The sequence below is a fragment of the Syngnathoides biaculeatus genome, chromosome 9 (assembly GCF_019802595.1).
Source record: "Syngnathoides biaculeatus isolate LvHL_M chromosome 9, ASM1980259v1, whole genome shotgun sequence".
NCBI classification, from domain to species: domain Eukaryota; kingdom Metazoa; phylum Chordata; class Actinopteri; order Syngnathiformes; family Syngnathidae; genus Syngnathoides; species Syngnathoides biaculeatus.
In genome coordinates, this window is record NC_084648.1 from 10,711,738 (window position 1) to 10,732,784 (window position 21,047).

The 21,047-nt window shown below is 43.8% G+C and overlaps 1 protein-coding gene and 1 long non-coding RNA gene across 8 annotated transcripts in view; one reads left to right on the forward strand and one right to left on the reverse strand.

The window, feature by feature from the left end:
* Window positions 1-21,047, forward strand: part of LOC133506136 (uncharacterized) — a 304,856-nt gene that overhangs the window by 88,208 nt on the left and 195,601 nt on the right. The gene's annotated exons all lie outside the window — the stretch shown is intronic.
* The window catches only part of bnc2 (basonuclin zinc finger protein 2), a 206,261-nt gene continuing 188,664 nt past the window's right edge, over window positions 3,451-21,047 (reverse strand). For 6 of the 7 annotated variants that reach the window (XM_061829952.1, XM_061829949.1, XM_061829950.1 and 3 more), the window contains 2 exons: window positions 16,816-19,193; window positions 3,451-8,209 (listed from right to left, as the gene is read on the reverse strand). In XM_061829952.1, the coding sequence (XP_061685936.1) occupies window positions 7,396-8,209; window positions 16,816-19,193 (3,192 nt within the window). In that variant the 3' untranslated portion in view covers window positions 3,451-7,395. Of the gene's footprint in view, window positions 8,210-9,914; window positions 9,988-16,815; window positions 19,194-21,047 lie in introns of all 7 variants that reach the window. The other variant, XM_061829955.1, reaches the window with a different exon arrangement.

Genomic DNA, 21,047 nt, shown 5'->3' on the forward strand with positions numbered 1-21,047 from the left:
CCGTGTTTGTGCGCCGGGAATATCTTCGCATTTTTCGCCCTCCTTTTTAGACTTTATCGCCCCAAATAAGGAAGCTGTATCTTTTAGAAATGCTTCTGTAGCCAGAAGAAAATCCGTGACCATGGAAACACAGCTCAAGAACATTAAAAGACTGGAGAAAGGAGAGACGCCAACACCACCAAGGCTTCAGTCGGTCCCATTCGACTGTGGTGACAATTATTAAAGACAAAGCCCGTATTTTAGAGCATGTGAGGGGTTCCGTTCCTATCTCTGATCCAATGATCACAAAACAAGGTTCTTTGATACTTGTCGAGATGGAGAGGACTGAGGACCAGGTTCCTTCGCAGAAGCTAAGCACGGCCTCCCCTTCTTGTTCTTCTCCATCCACCTCTCAGCAGTAATGAAAAGTACATCATCTTGTTTATTTCAATGTATTTGCTTTTTTATACAAAGTATTTTGATGTAAATTCGGACTTTAATGGTGGAATCTGACATCAGTCAAACTTCGAGTTAAGTCGCTACTCTAGGAACAGATCTGTCGTGGACCGAGGACTCCCTGAACAGTGGACGTCTGCTATTTGAATGCAGTAGCGCAAAAAGAAATTACATCTTTCATAAGTGTATGGAAAACAACCCCCCCAAGAAAAAGAAAAAATAAGTAGCTTCCAATAAGAGTGTTTGGGGTTATTTTCCCACAAAAAAAGCACAAAAGAAAATTTAATTAATTCAAAAAATTAAATATATTACAAAAAATAGTTTTACATTTTGAAAAAATATATGAATGGTTATGATTTTGTGGGTGCCGAAAAGCAAGCATGCATGAGTCTACCGGAATGTGTGTTTGACTAGTGCCGGCGACCGAGTGAGAGAAAAAATGTTTTGTTTCCCTTTAATTGCTCCCTTTTTTCCGCTTAAATTCAAAACCTGCATTTTAGCCTCCAACTGGGGAAAAAAAAAAATGCAGTTCGTAACTTGAAAAACTCGAAGGCTGAGGCACTTGTAACTCAAGGCGCCGCTGTCCAGTTTATCCGTTGTGGTGACGTTTTTACTTTTCCGGTGCACACGATGTGCTTTTCGTTTCGTAAAAATCCAAAAACCCCTCACCCCACGGGATGTTCATTGCAAAATCATATTTGATTTTGTTCGGATTCAGGGGTGAAAACGGCGCGTCTTTTTTTAACGGGTGCTTCTCAGGGCTGCGTCGCCACAAAGTTTTCCTGCTCACCGGAGTGCCTCTCCGCCCGGAACCTTCCGGGCTCCTAATGGTTTGATTTGCCCGACACTAGTTGGATCGATGCGGCTGTTTACAGTTTCTCCCTCTCCTCATCCCTTTTGTCTTTTTTCTAATTTAGTGTTCCCAAACCACGGCGAGGGGTGGTGAGCGTTGCTTGCTGCGCTTGCATCTTGGCCCCCCTCCCTGCTCTCCATCACTGTCCATTGATGTTCCATCCGGCCTCCCCTTCCCTCTTTCTCCCCTCTTCCCCTTCTTCCTCGCTTTCTTTCCCCTTCCGCGCTCTTCTTTGCTTTGGAAGGAGAGCTGCAAGCCTCCACACTTCTGGACAAGACTGATGGCTCGTCAATAGCGTTAGCCAGCGTTGCAGGCCTCACTGGCGGAGAACTAAATCAATGACGGAGGAGAGAGAGAGAGAGAGAGAGGGGATTTTGTGCGTATTAGGCAGGAGAAAATTATCTTAGTTTACTTTTCAGATGGAAAATCAACTATCTTCACTGAAAATCATCTTTTGGATCGCACACCTCCTGCGCCGAGATTTGTCATCTAATTTCACTAACAATCAATTAGTCGTGGATGGGAATTGATTGCCACTCAATACAGTCACTATGTATGTGTGCATATGTGTGTGCCTGCATAAGTGTGCGTGTGTGTGTGTGTGTATACACTGAGTTAAATGTTGCCGCTTTCCCAAGTCACAATCGTGAATTTAAAAAAGGAATTTATATAAAATTACAATAAAATGTGACTGTCTTTACAAATGTATACCTTACGTTCTGGAGTAACAGATGAGTGCAGTTTTAGATCTTTGTTTCTATATATCCATCCATCCATTTTCTATGCCGCTTATCCTCATGAGGGTCGCGGAGAGTGCTGGAGCCTATCCCAGCTTTCAATGGTAAGGAGGTGGGGTACACCCTGAACTGGCTGCCAGCCAATCGCAGGGCACATAGAGACAAACAGTCACACTCACAATCACACCTATGGGCAATTTAGAGTGTCAAATTAATGTTGCATGTTTTTGGGATGCGGGAGGAAACCGGAGGATCTGGAGGAAACCCACGCAGGCACGGGGAAAACATGCAAACTCCATACAGGTGAGGCCGGGATCCAAAACGGGACCTCAGAACTGTGAGGCCATCGTGCCATTTCTGCTTATCACCTCCTACATGTATTCTTTGTGCCCGGAGAAAACCCACGCAGGCACGGGGAGAACATGTAAACTCCACACAGGGAGGGTTGGGATTGAACCTGGGGCCTAAGAAGTGTGAGGCCAATGCTTTCCAGGTGCTCCACTGTGCCGCCCGTTTCTATATACAGTAATACAAATTATTACAGATATATTTTTTTTAAAAAAAAGGTTTGGTAACTTTGGGCTATTTTTGTTCACTACCATTCAATAAAATGTTTTTTTATATAATCTGTCGCTACAGACATATTGTATACAGCATATCTCTCTGTAGTGGTGTCTAGGCAATTCATTTTTTCCAAAAAATAACAATTGTGGCATTCATGACTTCATTACTTTTAGGGAATTAATTAATTGATGTGAACGTTTTCCCTCCAGATGTTCTGTAAAATTAGGACGGTGAAAACTGTTATAAGCCAAAATGTGTAAACACACATTAAATTTGAGCTCAACTTGGTTGTCAACTTTATTTTATTTTACATAAAACAAGACAGACGTGTGTAAGGTGCATCCGTGCCACATTGATAGTGTCAATTTATATCGCGGTAGTTGTCATCTTTTTAAACTATTCGGAAAATGAAGATTGTTCAAACTGTCTTAGAAGTCCTGAAACACATTGACCTGAACTTTTCAAATTGAATATTACGTATTTAATGTTCCGAAGTTCCTTAAAAGTATGCCTTTTTTTTTCTTTTACAAAATACATATGTACACAAACATTCTACAATCTTAATTCAAAGTATTCTCTGCTAATTTTCCTCCTCCCAATGACCACGCTGCTCATTTGCAAACGCGAGTCGCGGCTTTGCCTCACGCCGCTCCGCCTTTTATGAACTCTTTTAATCTAATCGTCCACTAATTGGTCAAGATAGCCCGTTCCCCGAGGACTTTTATCTTTCGGTAATTAAAGGGCCCCGGAAAACCTGCCGAAATATCGCATGCTGATGGACGGCCGGGCGCGTGAACGTCTTGCGCCGACACCGTCCGTCGCGCGAAATGAGACGGTGTGACAAAATGCCAGTGACTGATAAATCTTTAATATAAAAATTGTACAAGAATTCTGATACAAATTACAAGAGGTATTTGGACAAAATATGAATAAAATTCCATTTACATCCCAAAACCCTTATGCATTTTATGCAACAACAACAACAAAAACACAAAAGAAACATGGACAGTTATGATACAGAAACAAACTCCAAAAAAAAAAGAGCAAAGGATTTTTTTTTTTTTGTGGGGGGGGGGGGGGGGGGCAAATGGGAAAGACCTTTTGAAGTAACTTTTGCAGCGTTGACGATGCTTCATAACTCACCATCATCGCCCCGGCAAAGCACGCACAATACATCGTCGCTGTGACTCAGGCCTTTTTAAGACGTATACGCAGGTCCTCGAGTGTACTAACCTAAAAACGCTTAAGTATGATTGGCACAAAAACATCAGCAATATGAATTTACAACATTTTTATTATTATTCCTTAAGACTCGTTGACACTTCACAGGTTTCCAGTTCAAATTAAGACGGGTGTGAAAAGAAAAACGACGAAGCATCTATACAAACCGACTCGGTGCGGTTATAACGTGATTCTGCGCGAGCTACATTGATATCACACACGTTCGCTCAGTGACGTGAAAACAGTGTCGGAACAGTCCTCCACTCGACTGTATGGAATTGAACCTAAAAGATTCGTTTGGACCAGCAGCGTGGTCACTGACAGTTTGAGCATATTGGAAGCCACGTTGACGCTAAGCGCCGTTCAGTCCGGTCCACTACGGTACATCGCACTGCTAATTCTGGAGATCGGAGTTTGAATCTGGACTTCCTCTCCCGTTTCAAAAACATGCACGTTAGGTTGATTGAAGACCCGAATTCGGTCGTGATTGGTTGTTTGTTGACGTGTGCCCCTGCGATTGACTGCCGAAAAGTCACAAACGTCAAGGTGGGCCGGGTCCAAATCACCCCACACCCAAATGAGGACATTCAGTACAGAAAATAGATGATTGGATCACAACGCGTACCGTACTGAACGGAACCAAAATGTGCAGCTTTGTCTAAGAGCGTTGGTTCTTGAGCTCCACTTCCTGTCGGGCAACAAAAAACTCATGTAAGGGAAACAGATGTCCGACCAAAACCAAAAGAAATCCGATACTTATTGGATGATGACTTGTTACGTCGTGAGCGTATTGTGAACTTTAGCCTCATGGGAATCGCCGAACAATGTATGACGAAATTATTTACCATTTTACCTTGAGGGTTAATTGGATACATTTACCGCGCTAGTTGAAACGGAAAAATGTAGCTACAATGAGACTTTGACTATTTGTGGTTTGGTATTCAGAAATGTATCCATTTCAATTTTTATTCCCTGCAGACACATCTTCAGCTATTCGCCGAACAACTCACAATTTCGCTTTATTTGTTCTTTCTATAACAAATTTACACTGTAAATTTACGCTTATTCACAAATTTACAATGCTGCCAAAGCCCATGCTAAGAGCAAAGTAGTAATCGGTGTCAAGAAAATATATTTAAGTGATACATTTTGACGATTTAAAGATTTTTGTATGCCTGAGAGGAGATATGTTTAGCCTGGGTTGTTAGTGGAAATTAAGAAAAAGTCTTTGCCAATTGTTTATAAGTGGCTATTAAAAAGTTCACGCATTGCTGATACCAATGCACTTCAGGTGCATTTTTTTCTTTGAATTTTATGGGCAATTCTGTAAAACAGGACTTCAAAATCGCATTTAGTAGTTGATTGTTTGTGGTATATTCATGGTTTAAACTCTTAACGAAGGCGATTATACATATTTTGGTGGGCGTCAGTTACGGCGTTGACTATGAAACAAATGGGGAGGCGGTGTTTTAAATACTGTACACATATCACCACGTAACACTGCATAATTTTTCCTTCTGTGTGTAGCACCAAGTCAAGTAACACAAAAAAGTTGTTGTGTAGTAACACACGGCATTGCTCAGACACTGTTAAAAACAAGAAGGAATGAACATTTTTTTTTTTTTCCAAATAAAAAGAGGCAAAAATACTGGACTTAATTAACACATCTCTACCCACCAATAAATACCCCGTTCCCTTGGCTACTTGGACCACTGGATGTAATTGTACCATAAGACAGTCGTGTGTTGTTTTTTTCTTTTTGTTTGTTTTTTTTTCTGTATTTTTTTCCCCACAGTTTTGCAGCTGACGGTGTCAAAGCAGAAAGATTTTTTTGTTTTTAAAAGACTCAAGTGCATCATATCACTCGAAGGGGGTTTTAAGTACATTAATACTGAAAAGAGCTTTTTTGTGTTAGTTTGGTCACAGTGGAAGGACTATTTTGTTCCGATTCCGTTGTACGGGGAGGACAGTTCTTGTTGACAATGAATTATCCCTCCTTTGTTTTTGTTGAGGAAGCGGGGTGCACACACACTTTTTACTTTTTTGTTGAAAAATTATTACCATAATTTCCGGCCTATAAGCCGTGACTTTTTTCACACGCTTTCAACCCTGCAGTTTATGCAGTGATGCGGCTAATTTGTGCAATTTTTTTTTCCAACACCCGGCACTCGAGCGGAAAAGGTAAGCGTGAGACTGGTGGAATATATGTGCCGAGGAAGTGACTGTACTGGTCTGGCACTGTTAGCGCTGCGCTAGCGTTAGCATGTTAGCGTTAGCGCAGTGGTGCCACCGTTAAACTCTCTTTGTACACTCTTTCTTCGTAAATATCTTCAATTGTGTTTCAATGTCGGTTTCAATGTGGCTACTTGCGGCTTCTATGTATGTATGTACCAAAGGGTATTTCCTTTACAAATGTACTGGGTGAGGCTAATAACCAGGTGCGCTCTGTAGGGCGGGAATTACGGTATTTTTCTGAAACACCTTAACCGACTTTCTCAGGTGAACTTGGAGATAATTGATCACATGAGGATTTTTAATCGTACGTATTGGAAAGGTTAAACCGACCCTCGATCGGGGAGGACAATATTTTGATGCAGGGGAAAATCACGCAGGACTTTGTTCATAATGGGAAATAAAATGATCAAATTATAGGTACGTGTACCCTGCTTAAGTGACGGCGTAATAGGGGAATTGTCTTTTTTTTTCAAGATTTATTTGGCCATGTGCAAAAAGGAAACTGGTGCGAGTATGTTAAAGTTTACCGTCAAACAGCACATCTCTTCACTCACCATTGCAAAAAAAAAAAAGTCCTCACTTCTACTAGTATTACACATCCCCTCGTATAGATGCAAAGTGCAAAAAACTGAATCGTGTACTAATAAAGTTCATAAACATGAAAGGGAAACAAAAGAAAAGGGAAAAACAACCGAGAACAGAATGAAAAATCAGTGTAGGAGCCTCAAAGAGCATGCCGGCCGCCTCTGGATATCTAAAAGTAATCTAACAAAGTAATTCACATGATGTTCTCCCTCCCCCTCCCCCCTCATCCCCCCCCCTGTAGTGATAAAATGACTCAAGATAGTTAAGATGCTACCTCTTTCTTGCCTAAAGCTGGAAGTATTGTACTAGACTGTAACATAAAACCATAAGCGAGAGAAGAAAAAAAAAATACAAACTAAAAAAAAAAATAGGAGAAACAAATGACCATCAATACAAGTCTTTTACACCCAAAAGCCTCTCAGGGGACATTATTTACAAATGAAGCTGTCATGCTCCCCCCCCCCCCCTTCTGTTTTAAGGGGTGTTTAAAAGCTATCATTACACAAATACAACAAGATTTTTTTCTTTTAATTCCTCAATACTATCTTGTCTGCAGGCAAAGTCACAAATAAGAGGTTTGATAGATTCTTTGGAGATAAAACGGGGGAAGAAGTCAATCAAACCTAACAAACGAAACAAAAAGAAGAAGAAGAAGCATGGAGTCCTCGCTTGAGTCATTGTTCTTTCTGAAAGGAGGAAAAGTCAACGTTTCGGGACAGAGGCGGCGGTGGTCCTGGAGGAGGGACGAGGTTTCTGCGAGGGGGTTCAGTCTATGAGCGTGGCGAAGGGCACGTTCTTGTGCAGGTTGGGGTTCTGCGAGTGTCTGTTGCGGCTGCGCACCGAGCTGAACATCATGTTGCAGCCGGGCACCTTGCACTTGTGCATCTCGCGCAGGTGCACCGTCTTGTAGTGCACGCGCAGCGTCCCCTTGTTGCTGTACATTTTGCGGCAGATGTTGCACACCACTCCCCCGCCGCTCTCCACCGAGAGGCGGAACGGCGATTCCGAGCGAGCGCCTCGTCCTCGCTTTTCCCGGCTTTCGTCCCCGCGGCCCCCCTCGCAGTCCTCCCCTTCGCTGTTGGCCTCCCCGTCATCCTCCATACCCTCCCCGCCGTATTCGTCATCCTCCTCCAGGTCGTCCAATAGGATGCCTTCGTCGCTGCCCTCGTCAGACTCGTGCGAGGAGTGGATGCTGCCGCTGGACTGGACGCTGGAGGCAGTGCTGAGGTCCAGGACCACGTAGTCGTCCGGCCGGCCCCGAGAGAAGCTGCGGTGGTGGTGGTGGTGGTGGTGGTTGTTCTTCAGGTCGTGGTGGAGGGGGTGCTGGGGATACTCGTTGCCCGTGGGGGAATGTGCGCCGTGCATCAAGGCGGCGGCAGCCCCGAATCCTCGGAAAGCCATCCCGCCCATCTGCTCCAAAGCCATGTGGTGGTGGTGGTGGTGGTGGTGCCCGGCGTAGATCTTGGCCAATAACTCTGCTCGGAAGTCCTTGGGCAGTGGCGTGAGTTGGGGGTCCAGGACGATGTCGTCCAGCTCTTTGGTCAGCAGTTTGCGATGCAGGTTAATGTTGGAGCTGTGCCTGATGCCAAGAAACAAAAACAAAAATAACACATCAGAACGAGTGCTAATGCAGTTTAATTCATCAATTGACAACGCTCTAAAAGATGCCATGCCCGTATTAAAATATATGGAGGGATGGATGGATAGATACACAATATAATATGTTCAAGAAAGATCATTTTAAAAAGAAAATAAAAATAAAAAGGGGGGCTCCTGCTTACATTCTATGCTCCTCACCCCCAGTAGTTGCTTTAAGGCTTCTTTATATTCGCGTGTGCATCGACTGCGCTGCACGTCACTGGTGCAGTTTTGAAAACGTGCTGCAGTTCCTCTCCAAGCCAGAGGTGTCGCTACGGCCCGTATTGGCTGGGACGCCGCGGGGTGGAGATTCTACAGCACATTTTGATCATTTCCGGGAGGCGTTTTTACTTTCTTTTCCATCACAAGGAACAAAGTAGCAACACTGGCAACCGTGAGAAGAGTGTCTGCTTGAACAAATGGACCTAAATGACCAGGCGATGCGTTTAATTACCCTGCAAAATCGTTTGAAAAGGCAGCGATGGGCGGAACGGTGAGGGCGTCATCAAATCATGTGACTAAATCGGGCCAATAGTGACAGATGCGCTCTGCTTTTTTTTTGGACGTGGGGGTTGAACGCTACACAGTGATGCTACACGGGGCAATGCGTAGGTCACACGACACAATGCGGGCCTTTTCGGCTGCGCGACTGCTGGAGTATCAAGTGGCCTTTACTCTCTGCAGTTAAGTCAATAAATGGGCCCGAACATTACATGAGATACATTAGCTACCTATTATGAATACGTTCTACTGTGTATCATTTTAACTTACGTTACATTTACTGGACATTTTTTATGAATTCAATTATATATAATATAATCTGTACTCATATATATTCTGCATTTGGATAAATAAAGGACTCCCACTTAATTGTGCGCCTAACCCCAAATAGTCGCTCGCTACTGTACGCCTCAGCGGGGTGGAGAGGGAGAGAAAAGGAGCATCCTCCCAGTGTTTACCGCTGTCAGCATGTCTGCACAGTGCACGGCCCTCAAATCCAATAGACCGTGACTCAATTAAATAGTCGGAGAATATTGAATGGGAGTTTATCAATTGATTTCGAGCCGCCGTAATGTGATAAGCGAGGGGGAACTGGATAGCGTATTAGCGCCGGGGGCCCCGGCAGCGTTAGCAGCGCGCCCAAATGAACATGTATTTGTGTCACTATGGATTTAATTAAGCTCAACGGGTGGGTGTTTTGTTTTTAGAAGGGGAACCTTGGAGTGTAACGTGCTCGATGTGACAAAGTGCCATTGAGATGCCGGGATGGGATTATGTATACCCCCCCACCCCCGCCAGTAAACACAGGAAAAGCCATGCTAAGGGGGTGCAAAATGTGTGAAAGGAAAAACATCAAAATTCAATGCTTTTGCTTTGCCTTCAGTTTGTCAAGCATCGTGTGAGAGCAGAGAGCGGGGGTGGGGGGGTGGGGGGGGGGGGTCACTTTTCACAATACAAAGCTGTAGTAGACAAAAAGCCCAGGCCCACCATGATCGCACTCAAGCAAAAATAGTATGCAAAAACCTTGACATGTAAGGGATTTCCATGCAGGGAGGTGACAAATAAAAGCAAAATCCTTATTAAAAAAAAAAAAAAAAAAATGGGGCACATACTTTATGGAGTCACAATGGATAAGTAGAGCTTACCAGCAGTGGCAGGGTGGTGCAGTCAAAAAGGGTCCCTTTCCTTTAATTATTTACTTCCCTATCCGACATTGTCCTGCAAGAGGTAGAAATACATTCATTTGAGGGACCCTTTTCCGTCAAGCAGGCCAAGCGCGAGCCCGTCCACTCGAGCATCGTCAGCACCGAGGAAGAAAGTAGGGCCCGTCCATTGGGATCAGCGTGTGTGTGTGTGTGTGTGTGTGTGTGTGTGTGTAGTTTCATGTGCTTTCTATACTGTGTGTGTTTGGGACAATAGCACAGGTTCCATACAGAGGATCAAAAAGACGGCAACAATCCTTTTGTTGGATTTTAGCCTTTGATTGTGAGGCCGCACGCGTGTGCTACCTCATTGCCAAAACGTGACTCTCGTGATTTATACTGGGCGTGTGGATGTTTGGCAGTAGGCCATATGATTTTTTTCATTTTTTTTATGTTAATAATAAAATGGGGTACCACAATGGGTGCCATTTCTGTGTCTAAAAAGCCACACATTTGGTGTCGTTTTGGTTTTTGGTTTTTTTTTTTAATTATGAACATGACGATGCTGCTGCTGATGCTCTGGTAGGCGGGCCCTTTTTGCAACACCTATTATTATTATTATTTTTTTTCAAATACAACAACACCTTCACTGCTAATAAGCTCTCAGTCAGTCTGCAGTAACTCCTTTGAAAAAAATAAAAATAAAAATTCAACACCATATTAGTTGAAACAATCACAATTGTGTTGGAAAAAAAACATAGATAAGCATCTACTAAAGAATAGATATGGGAATTGAATGTGGGGGAAAAAAAAGTGAAATTCAAAATTTCCAAAAAGACTTTATTTGCTCATTGACTAATTATATTAGTATTAATTAGATTAATAATTATTAATTTAAGGTTAGTCTTAAATTATAATTTTTATTCAAAAGAATACTACTAATAATGTAATCTTCCTGGCAAAAAATGGTGAAAAATATTTTTTTCTAAATAATCCATGTTCTTTAAAAAAAACCACATTTTTATTTAAATGGGAAATTACATTTTCTTTAACAAAAAACCCTCCAAAAAAATCTTCCTTTCAAAAAAGACTTTTGACCAAATCTCTGAGTACTTTTTTCCTGATATAGAAAATAAATGGATTACTAATATTTAAACTATAAATAGTCAGAGCTACAGAAAATGTCAGATCACAATGCACCTTCTCTTGAAGAAATGGGACATTAAAAAAAAAAAAACTCTGGAAAAAATTATAAAAATCTAAATGGGATTTTAAAAAATTACAAGAATAAAACTACTAAATAGTGTAAAAATGTATTTCTAATTAAAAAAAATACAACAATAAGAAAACACTGAAAGTCTGACTTTTTTTTTTTAAATCAACAAAACTGACTGTTTAACTCTTCTAATACCTTTTTTTCTTCCAAATGTGTTCCTGATTCAAAAAAATATATGGATTAGCAAGACAATATTTGAACTATAAACAAACCAGAGCTAGAGAGACATTTTCATATAACTCCGCAACACACCCCCAAAAAAGACGGGGAAAAAAAGTCTGCAGAATGCAAGCAGTAATCTCCTCATTTATCAGATTTGAACTTTCTGCCCACATGTCCCGCCCCCTCCATTGCTCTGATTAGCTTCGCTTCTGATTTTCGCCTCTCTTCCTCCCTGTCTTGTTTTTTTTTTTTTTTTTTTTTTTTTTTGGACTCTGCAGAGGAGGACGAAGACCGAGACGGGCGCAACAGCTTCGCCCGTCCCGCCCCGGCGTTAATCACCTTTCACGCTCATCTTGATTATGTCAGCGAGCGGGCGCCCGACACCGGCTTCTTCTTTGTCTTTGCTGTCATTTCGGCCTTTGTTCTGAGCTTTGGCTACAAGAGGGAGGACATGCATTTTATTGATATTTATCATCTCCCCCCCTGCTGGTTTTCGCTGCCTTGCCATCTCTGATGAAGATCAATGAGTTGGGTCTCGCGTGTGACTCAGGAACTCGACGCCTACTTCTAAAAGCTTCATACATTCATTTCGATTCTCGCATTACGTTATAAAATATATTTAATGTTAACTATTCTCTCTGAGCATCACATCTATTTTTTTAATACAGTATATATAAAACAAAATGCAATAAGGAACAAACAGACTGCGAACGTGCGCTCGGAGGGGCCCTCAGATCCTGCAAGGGGACCAGCGGGAGATGGGGTGGAGGCAGAGAGGGCTGGGGGGCGGGGGTGGGGGTACTCTCCAACATAATTAACCTTCACTCTCTCTGCGTTAGCGCCGGCCCTGCCGCAACGAGGGACTACCCCGCCGTTGTGGCTCAGCCTGAAAAGAACAGGTTCAAGTAGCTAAGCGAAGGCTAAAAATACGCTAAATTAAATTGAGATGAATAACTCGTGTCTCCATTAACGGGTCTAATAACGATGGCGGTTTGCTGCACTTAATCACGCGGCGTCTTTCTTTCAAACCCCTGCGGTGAATAATACTTTCTTTTTTTTTTTTTTTTAACTACATGCTTGCACCTCTTTCTGACTTGCATTAAAATACTGACACACAAATGGACATAAATTAAAAAAAAAAAAAAAATTCTAATTACTTGATATTTTTTTGGGGATCTCTTTCCAAAGAAGTGTTTATTTGTTCAAGCGGATTACAAATTACGGGCCACTATTTGTGAATTCAACAAAAAAGTCTGAGAGGCCTTATAGCAGGGGTGTCGAAGATACGGCCCGTGGGCCGGAACTGGCCCGCAGGGAGGTTCGATCAGGCAAGCTCATTTAAAAGTGGAAAAAAATGCATAAAAGACAGGGCATACATTTTTTAATAGGATGCAATTCATGGATTATTATATTGTTTTGATCAGAGAAGAAGACAACAGCAGTCTCAGTCTGTCACTGAGACAGACCCAACACAGCAGACGGTATCAATGCGCCATCTGCTACTTGTTACGACTTTGTTTTTACCTCGGTCCCTGTAATGTTTTGTAAAAGGAATGTTCGTTCAATTTCAACAATTTCCGAATGTTTTTGTGCTTCTTTACACCAAAACAAAGCAAAGACATGATATTTTGATTAGCATGTTATAATTTTAATGGTCCAGCCCACTTGACATCTACCGAGGCCCGATGTGGCCCACAATGTGAAACGAGTTTGACACCCCTGCCTTATAGGAAGGATTTTTGTTGCTCTCTGCATTGCATTAAAACAGATAAACAGATTTTGCTTCTTCCAGATTTGAAATGGCAGAATGGACATGAAGCTTAATAACATCCAGGCCAGTGCGGACCTTTTTATATTCATCGCTGAGGCCGACTAGCAGAAACGAGTGCCAATTAGCTGTTATTGCCACACAATTGGCTGTAAATAAAATTAGCGGCGAGAAGATTGGAACCTGATTTATCTCCGTCCAAAGTAATAACACGCATTGTTATGTCAACATTTCTTCATCTCGTGGGACTAAAAGGGGCTTTTATGAAAACAAGAGCATCGTATCGGCGTTTTTATCGCCGTCGTTACACTCAAACGTGCATTATGTCATTAGAGCAGTTTCGAGGGATGGAGCGGACGTGTTCCTCGCTTTGTAACGCTCCTGTGAGTAATTCGTCCCACATGTTGTCGGGAATTTATCTCCCACCGAGAACATACTGTACTATGCCCACATGTTCAAGGTGTACGGTTTGATGCTCGGGAATTCTTCTCGACTAAGAAATGATTTGTCGACTGAGTTAGTGTGAGACAAACGCGGAGAGTGAACATGAGGAATCGAGGTGCTTTTTACTGAAATGTAGTTTTCAACTCGTGTGTCGCTTTGCCCCATCATTTGCATGACGAGGGCATTTTGGCCTTTTTTTTTTTTCATTTATTTTTACGAGGACACTCTTGTTTCTGTCAAGATGCTGGAAACTGTAGTGTGAAAACGGAGCGTTTGGTGCCAGAGAAAAACATAGACCGGACGTACCCTTGTCGCAATGTTTGTGCTTCTCACGCTTCACCAGCAAAGTGTACGTTTATTTAATAATGCCGCTGCTGCGTTCAAAGGACTACTTGCATACGCCGACATGTGGTACTTAAGTTGTTTTATGGTGAAGACTTGGGGAGGACAATGATTTGGGGCTTTCCTGACATCGCCAACTCCTGGCTCAACTTGTACATTGCGGCGTTTTTAGTCCCTGTTGTCAGTCCTCATTACCAGGGATTATTTTGAAACTTCACATGAAACTTATAACCTTATAAAAATGTTGAAGTTTTTACTTGGTCTTTGTACGGTTTTTACTTTTGACTTCTTTGGCCTTTTAAAAATCACTTTCAGTAGTATAGACAAATGTTTTACTTTCATCATATCATTAACTTAATAGCGTAACAGCAAATTTTTTCATTTTTAACATCCTGCTATTATCGCTGCAGTTGCTTCTTCTTGCTTTTCCGAAAATGTTAAATTTGGCGACGGCAACTCTGCTATTAGGGTGACACTCAGTTCCCGCTGTATTCCTTGTTTTTAACCAGTTTTGCATTTATGACCTGAAAGTGGTTTCATCCAAATATTTACTTTAGGACTTTTAGTGATTTACTACAATACAGCTCCCGCTTAGATACCAATTGGGATTACGTCGCTGCCGTATGAAAGGAATACCGTCGTGAACGGAGGACCGTGCAAAACAGTTATCGAGTCCATATTCGTTTTTCACGATTCACAAATTCTTTACTGTGGCCCTTCTAAAAATGCCCCGTGATAACCCAGATGACTTGTTTAGGGAGGGCCTTCCTTTTCTCAATGGGAAAACAGTACAGTTGTTAATCCAAGGAAGTACAGAATGTCCAAGTGAGGCAAACGTTTATATCTCATATCGTTAAGCCATTTATTTTTTTTAAGATGAGTTTGTAATAGTATCAAATATAATGAGATGATTGTTTTTTTAAATATTACTCTTTGGAAAATTCTAATAGACATTTAGAGGAGGACGTCAATTAATGGTCAAGTTAGTAATATTATAGTTTTTCCACTATATGTGGCAGGGCGCCGTCCCGATCCCCTTTTCAGTTATTCGATAACATCCCAGGAATGCCTTGATTTGGCCAAATAGGAGAGTATATTTTGAACTTATCCTCACAAGGGTAGCGGGGATTGTTGGAGCCTATCCCAGCTGTCAATGGGCAGGAAGCAGGGTACACCCTGAACTGGTTGCCAGTCAATCGCAGGACAGATGGAAACAGACAACAGCCGCACTCACAATCACACCTAGGGGCAATTTACAGTGTCCAATTAATGTTGCATGTTTTTGCGTAGTGGGAGGAAACCCACGCAGGCACGGGGGAAAACATGCAAACTCCATACAGGCGAGGCCGGGATCCAAAACGGCACCTCAGAACTGTGAGGCCATCGTGCCATTTCTGGTTATCACCTCTTACATGTATTCGTTATGAATAAACAATAGCTGTCCCTCCTCATCCGAAAGAGTTACAGTAGATGACGTCTGACGTCAACAGAACACCCAAAAGGTCAGTCAACTGGTTTGTATTCCGTACATGGGTGCGCACTCTCCTGGTTTAACGACGCTCTTCAACTTCTACTTGCGATAAGGCCTGGCGCGGCTCCCCCGTGCTGCTATGGTGAACATACTGTATATTCTGCGGTACGGGAGGGGGGTGTGGGGGGGGGGGGCGGCCTATGTGTTAATGAGGCTGGGTCTGTGCTCACCTTCTCCCGGCGCGCTAATAAATGCAGCGGTTTGACTAACAGCTGTCAGTGTTAATGCAAGCGCCTTCACCTCTGCGCGACAAGGCAGGAGGAGAGAGGGCAGGTAAACAAAATTGCAGCTGGAGGCTTGACGGCTAACAAGTGTGTGTGTGTTCCAAGCTGACACCTGCCTCTTCTGAACTTGGTGGGGAGCACATGTCACGGAATCGAGCTTTTTTTTTAATTTGCATTTCCTTCTAACAGATGCCAGGAGATAAAATATGCAGGTGAAGTGAATGCACTTTTTAAAGTTGTGATGTGAGGAAGATGCCTTTTTGCGGGTCACCGTTCAGTATAAATTGCGCTAACATGGGTCGGGGAGGGGTATGAAGTTGACAAGTACTCTCCCTTCAGAGGTAATATTAGAACCGCGACAGAATCTGAACTGTGCCCTGGACAGGGCTTTTGAAGTTTAATACCAGATGCTCACTTGTGCCGAAAGCAATGTCGTTTTCCGATTAATATTTTATATCCCAGTGGACACTAATTTTCACGCATTTTATTGTCTCGTTCTGGAATACCGTCTCATTATGTGCAACTGTATAAACAGCACTGATACTAAAATTCTACCTTCTGAGCTGGGATCAGAACTGTATCGAAGGATAGGATGAGTCTTTTACGGAGGGAATGCTGGGACAGGGGGGTGAAATTGACCTAACAATCGATTCCCCGAGCATGTCGCAGTGAAAGCAATGCCACTCTCCGACGCTGACGTTTTCATGCACGGAATATTCCACCTTCGGAGGAAGCTACAGAGCATTAACGGAGGTTATCAATTTCCTGCCTTAACTGGTTTCTGCAAAGAAAAAAACAAAATAAAAAATTGCCAGATATTCAATTATGCCTCTGATGGCGGCCATTAAGCTGCATTAGCAGATAGAGAACAGATATCACAGCATTAAGTTGATTAGATTTAGATTTAGGTCTGGTACTATATTGTGTGATGTTTACCATCCAACAGTAAATTCTCCTGAAATCTGTTACACGCAACGTCATTGTCGGAAGATTGCCATGTACAGCACATCCCGGCGATGTTTTAGTGCGTCAAACTTTCTGATTACGGAATGCTGTCTTAGTAATACGTAACGGTGGTTTAGGCCAGCTACTTTGCTAATTACTGTGCCCATGATCATACCTGTGACCGTACAGTGAAGAAGTAAGCGAGAACTAACCTGTCTCGACTCCGCCGGGAAGGGAACGCGGCGTTGCAGCCAGCCACAGTGCACACGTGCATCTCTTTGAGGTGTACGTTCTTGTAGTGCAGTTTCATGCTGTAGGAGCTTTTGAAGCTCTTTTTGCAGACGTAGCAGATCTTAGGGTCCGGACTCGAGCACGGGTCTCCGTCCGGTGACTGGGAAGTGGGGAACTTGGGCGGACTGGCGCCGTAGCCCATCGAGGAGATGAAACTCTCGTGCAGGGCGGCCATGCTGGCGGCAGCCGCCGCCGCCGCCGCCATCCCTCCGTTGTAGAGGCCGTATTGGCTCATGCAAAACATATCGTAAGTGGGGTCGTTGAGCTCTTCCTTGATCTTGATTGATCCCTGGTGGAGGGGTGGCGACAGTTGTCTCTTGCCTTCCATTTCTTTCCTCAAATGGCCCTCTTCGCGGCCATCATCGTTGTGGTCTTTGCCACTTTTGGAGTGTTTCTGCTGTTCCTCCACATCCATCATGTCGTCCCGGTAGTACATTTTGGAGTCTGAATTCTCCGACTCGTTCTCAAAGTCTCTTTCGTGGTCTTGGTCCTCAGATGTGTAGCTGTCCATACAGCGGAGGTCGCTTGAGCCTCGGAGCTCACCCCTGCTGTCACTGCCGCCTCCCTCCCGGCATTCGTCTTCACTTTGTCTCATCATGCCGCGCAGGGTTATGCCGGGACTCATCTCGTCTTGGGAAGGGGATTGCGGCCCGCTGCCACCGCTGTGGTTTCCTGTCCCGCTGTTGTTGTTGCTATTGTAGTTTCCGTTCATTTTGATGTGCGTGTTGTGAAGAAGCGACGAGTGGTGATGGTGGTGATTGTGGTTGATATGATCGTCGTCATCCTCGTCTTTGTCCTCGTAGTCATCCGCGACGTCAATCACCTCCTTCTCGATCTTTACAGGCATGCTGGATTTACGAGGCTTTTTCTTGGGCGTGGGGTCAGCAGGGCCCGTTGTGGCCTCCTGATTGCCGCCAGGCGCGTTCATGCTGTGCGACATGGCTCCCAACTCGGACATGTGAATATTGTTGTGCGAAGCCACAGCCGCAGCCAGCATCTGCTGTTGCTGGTCCATCAGTGTGGTGCTGTTGGTGGTGGTGGGTAAAATGGGGCTTGTGGGCAGTGAAACAGGTGGACTAACTAGATCTGCCGGGGAGAGTAACGTACGATAGAATGGAGGCACAGGTTGCACCGGCTGCACTGACTTTAAAGAGGGGAACACCAGAGGGCTTTGCAGCGGGGACTGAAGCATAGGGTCTACTGGCGGAGTGGTGAAGCCCAGTGGTGGCCTGCCAGGACTGGTAAGTGCGAAGCCACCATTTTTGGTACTTGAGATGACGGGTGTACCAGAGTTGGAGTTGGCACGGATGAGGTCCTTGTCACGGTTGTTGCGCAGCATGGGCATGTGCAGCCGGGGATTGGGGTTGGCGCTGTGACGGTTGCGGCTGCGTAGGGAGCTGAAGACCATGTTGCAACCCTCGATGGTACAGCGGTGCTTAATCTTCAAGTGCACTGCGTTGTAGTGTATCTTAAGCGTGCCTTTGTCATAGAAGGTCTTGCCGCAAGAATTGCAGCACACGCGGCCTTTGCGGGAGGTGGAGCCCATGCGGCGCATGCGGTGCATTTTGGAGGAAAATGAAGTGTGAGTTATTGACTTGGACTGCTCTTCCTTGACAAAGTGGTGGTGAACCTGGTGGTCGCTCAGTGTGTTGGGCTGCTGAGACTGGTTTTGGGACGGCTGTTGGCCCTGCTGCTGTTGCTGCTGGGTTTGCTGCTGCTGAGCCTGCTGGAGGGACGGAGATGGCGAGATGGGGGACGCCCTGTTACTAGGCTCTACTTTGGGTTCAGTGTTGTTGTTCATGGCGCCGAGTGCTCCGCGGCTCGGACTCTGGCCGGTACGAAAGGGCGACAGGGACACGTCTGACTCGCTAGTCTCCACCTGTTCCACTTGGTTGGGCAGGCTGGGCTCCCGAAGCCGGAGAGCCGCTTGTTCCATCGGCAGTCCGTTGGGGGGCAAGCCGAGCATGGGAGCGGACACGGGGTTGATGTATTGGAACGGGAGAAGGAAGGCTAAGCTGTTGGGGATATTCTCAAAGTGGTGAATGCTAGATGGGCTGCTATTTTCTAAATGCGTAAGCAGTCCCGGGCTGCGTGTCCTGTTGTTGCTCTCAATGAATGTCCTAATCCCGGAGTCGGTCTTGGCCGAAGGAACGGTGACAGCCTGACCCTCCTTCTCCTGAATGGCCATCAGCTCCACAATGGATTTGGTCTCGCCGAAGCGCAAGAACTGCTGCAGGGTGATGATCTCCTCTTCTCTGGACATGATGGTCCAACGGTCCAGCACCTTGCCCGCAGCATCCTGCCCGCCCCAGAAGAGACACAAAAGAAAACAAAACAGTTGTATTATTGACTGGGCCTGGTACTCCATTCAAAGACAAGCCTGCAGAATTTAGCGGTTGCTTTAAGGTCCCAGAGTGACAGGAAACTAACAGTTTTCTCTCTTTTAGGAATTTATTTCATTTTGTTAAATCTGCCCCATCAATAAAAGGGGTTGTGAAAATCAAACCGAAAAGAGTCCCTTTCCTACAGTGGCAACATGAACAAGATTTGTACGCATGAAGGAATTAGCCATCATCTATTACAAAATTATGCTAATGCAGTGGTAAAGACATGATTAAAAGAAACATTTATTTGAAAAGCACCCAAAAATTAAATACATTGGTAACGGAGCACGGCTTCTTCACAGCTTTGCAAATAGTTCGTTACGTGCCGTTTGTAACCTCGAAACGTCTGAAACGAGGACCCCTGTGTGCAACAGAGGATTTGGAAATGATCTTTACTCCATATTGAAGTGATTTTCATCGCTGAGCTCTTTTGTTAAGGATGTAAACTCCCATGTCTGACTCCTTCTCCACAAGCTCGCACCTTGGGAACATCACAACCGTGTGAACCAGGGGAAAAAAATCGGTCTAAAGGAGTTGATAGTGGCTTTGTTGTAATATGGGACATAAATACTGAATGACAAATGTGTTTGTGTTTGACATTTCCAATTGGCGCATTTATCTTCTGAAATGCTTGGGAAGGGCTTGAATTTCTCCATTGGGACTTGGATAATATTACAAATTACAGATCCCATCCCTAGTCGAGAGATAACAAGCTTTCTCATTGTCAAACATCAGGAGCTTGTGCAGGTCTCGGAAAAGAACGCCGGCCATTAGCAGAAGATTCAGAGGTACTGGATGCTTGACGTAGTGCTTGGTAAGAATCCTTCACTGTGTTTTGGTATGAAAACAATCAAACCCAATTATCAACTAATGCCTGGCTGACACAAACAGTACACACAAAGCTTCCTCCGAGAGCACGCGCAAGCGACATCTAGGGAATATACACAACCTCATGACAATTAGTCACATTGATATGAAAACATTTCACGCATTCCTTGCTGCTGGCATCTATGAAAGATAAATGGCGACCACAGCGCACCAAAAGCTGGGGGAAAAAAAAAAAAATCAACATCACAAAGCACAAAGGGCCTGTAAGGAGAAAACAGAAGATAAATGTTTCAAGAGAGAAAGTGAAAGAGACACTGAGGAAGAGGAAAGAAGAAAAAAAAAAGAAAAATAAGTGTGAGAGGTTTGATTTCATGCCCTCAGATATGGGAGAGAAGTGGGTTCTTCTGAGAACAAACATCAATAGTCACCAGGGTATTTGTTGTAAAATATACATTAAAAAACATTTTACACTTTCATTCCGTGTGTGTGCGCGCTGGAGTTTTTGCCTGGAGCTATGACTTTAAATTCTAGTCCGACCCACTATTATTTCAAACTGCCTGGCCAGCCGGACGTAAGGGGTTTCTATTGGATATAATTGAAACTAAATAAAAAGGCACCGAATCTCTTCAGTCGCTTTTTGTTCTTTTTTTTTTTTTTTTTTTTTGCTATCCAAGAGGATTCTTTTTTTCCCCAAACAAGTGGAGATGTGGTATGACGTGAGAATAAAATGTGACAATTGTCATAATAAGAATGGTTAAGCAGGGAATAACATTACCCTGTAAGTGCGTATTAAAAGTAAGAATGTTTTTTTAGTTTTACTGAAAAAAGAAAAAACACAATAAGAAACAGAAATACATGCTATTCATTTGGCAGTCGTGAATGCCAGGTAAATACTTTGGAATTTGTTGTTATCGTCACAATTTCTCATGAATAACTTCAAA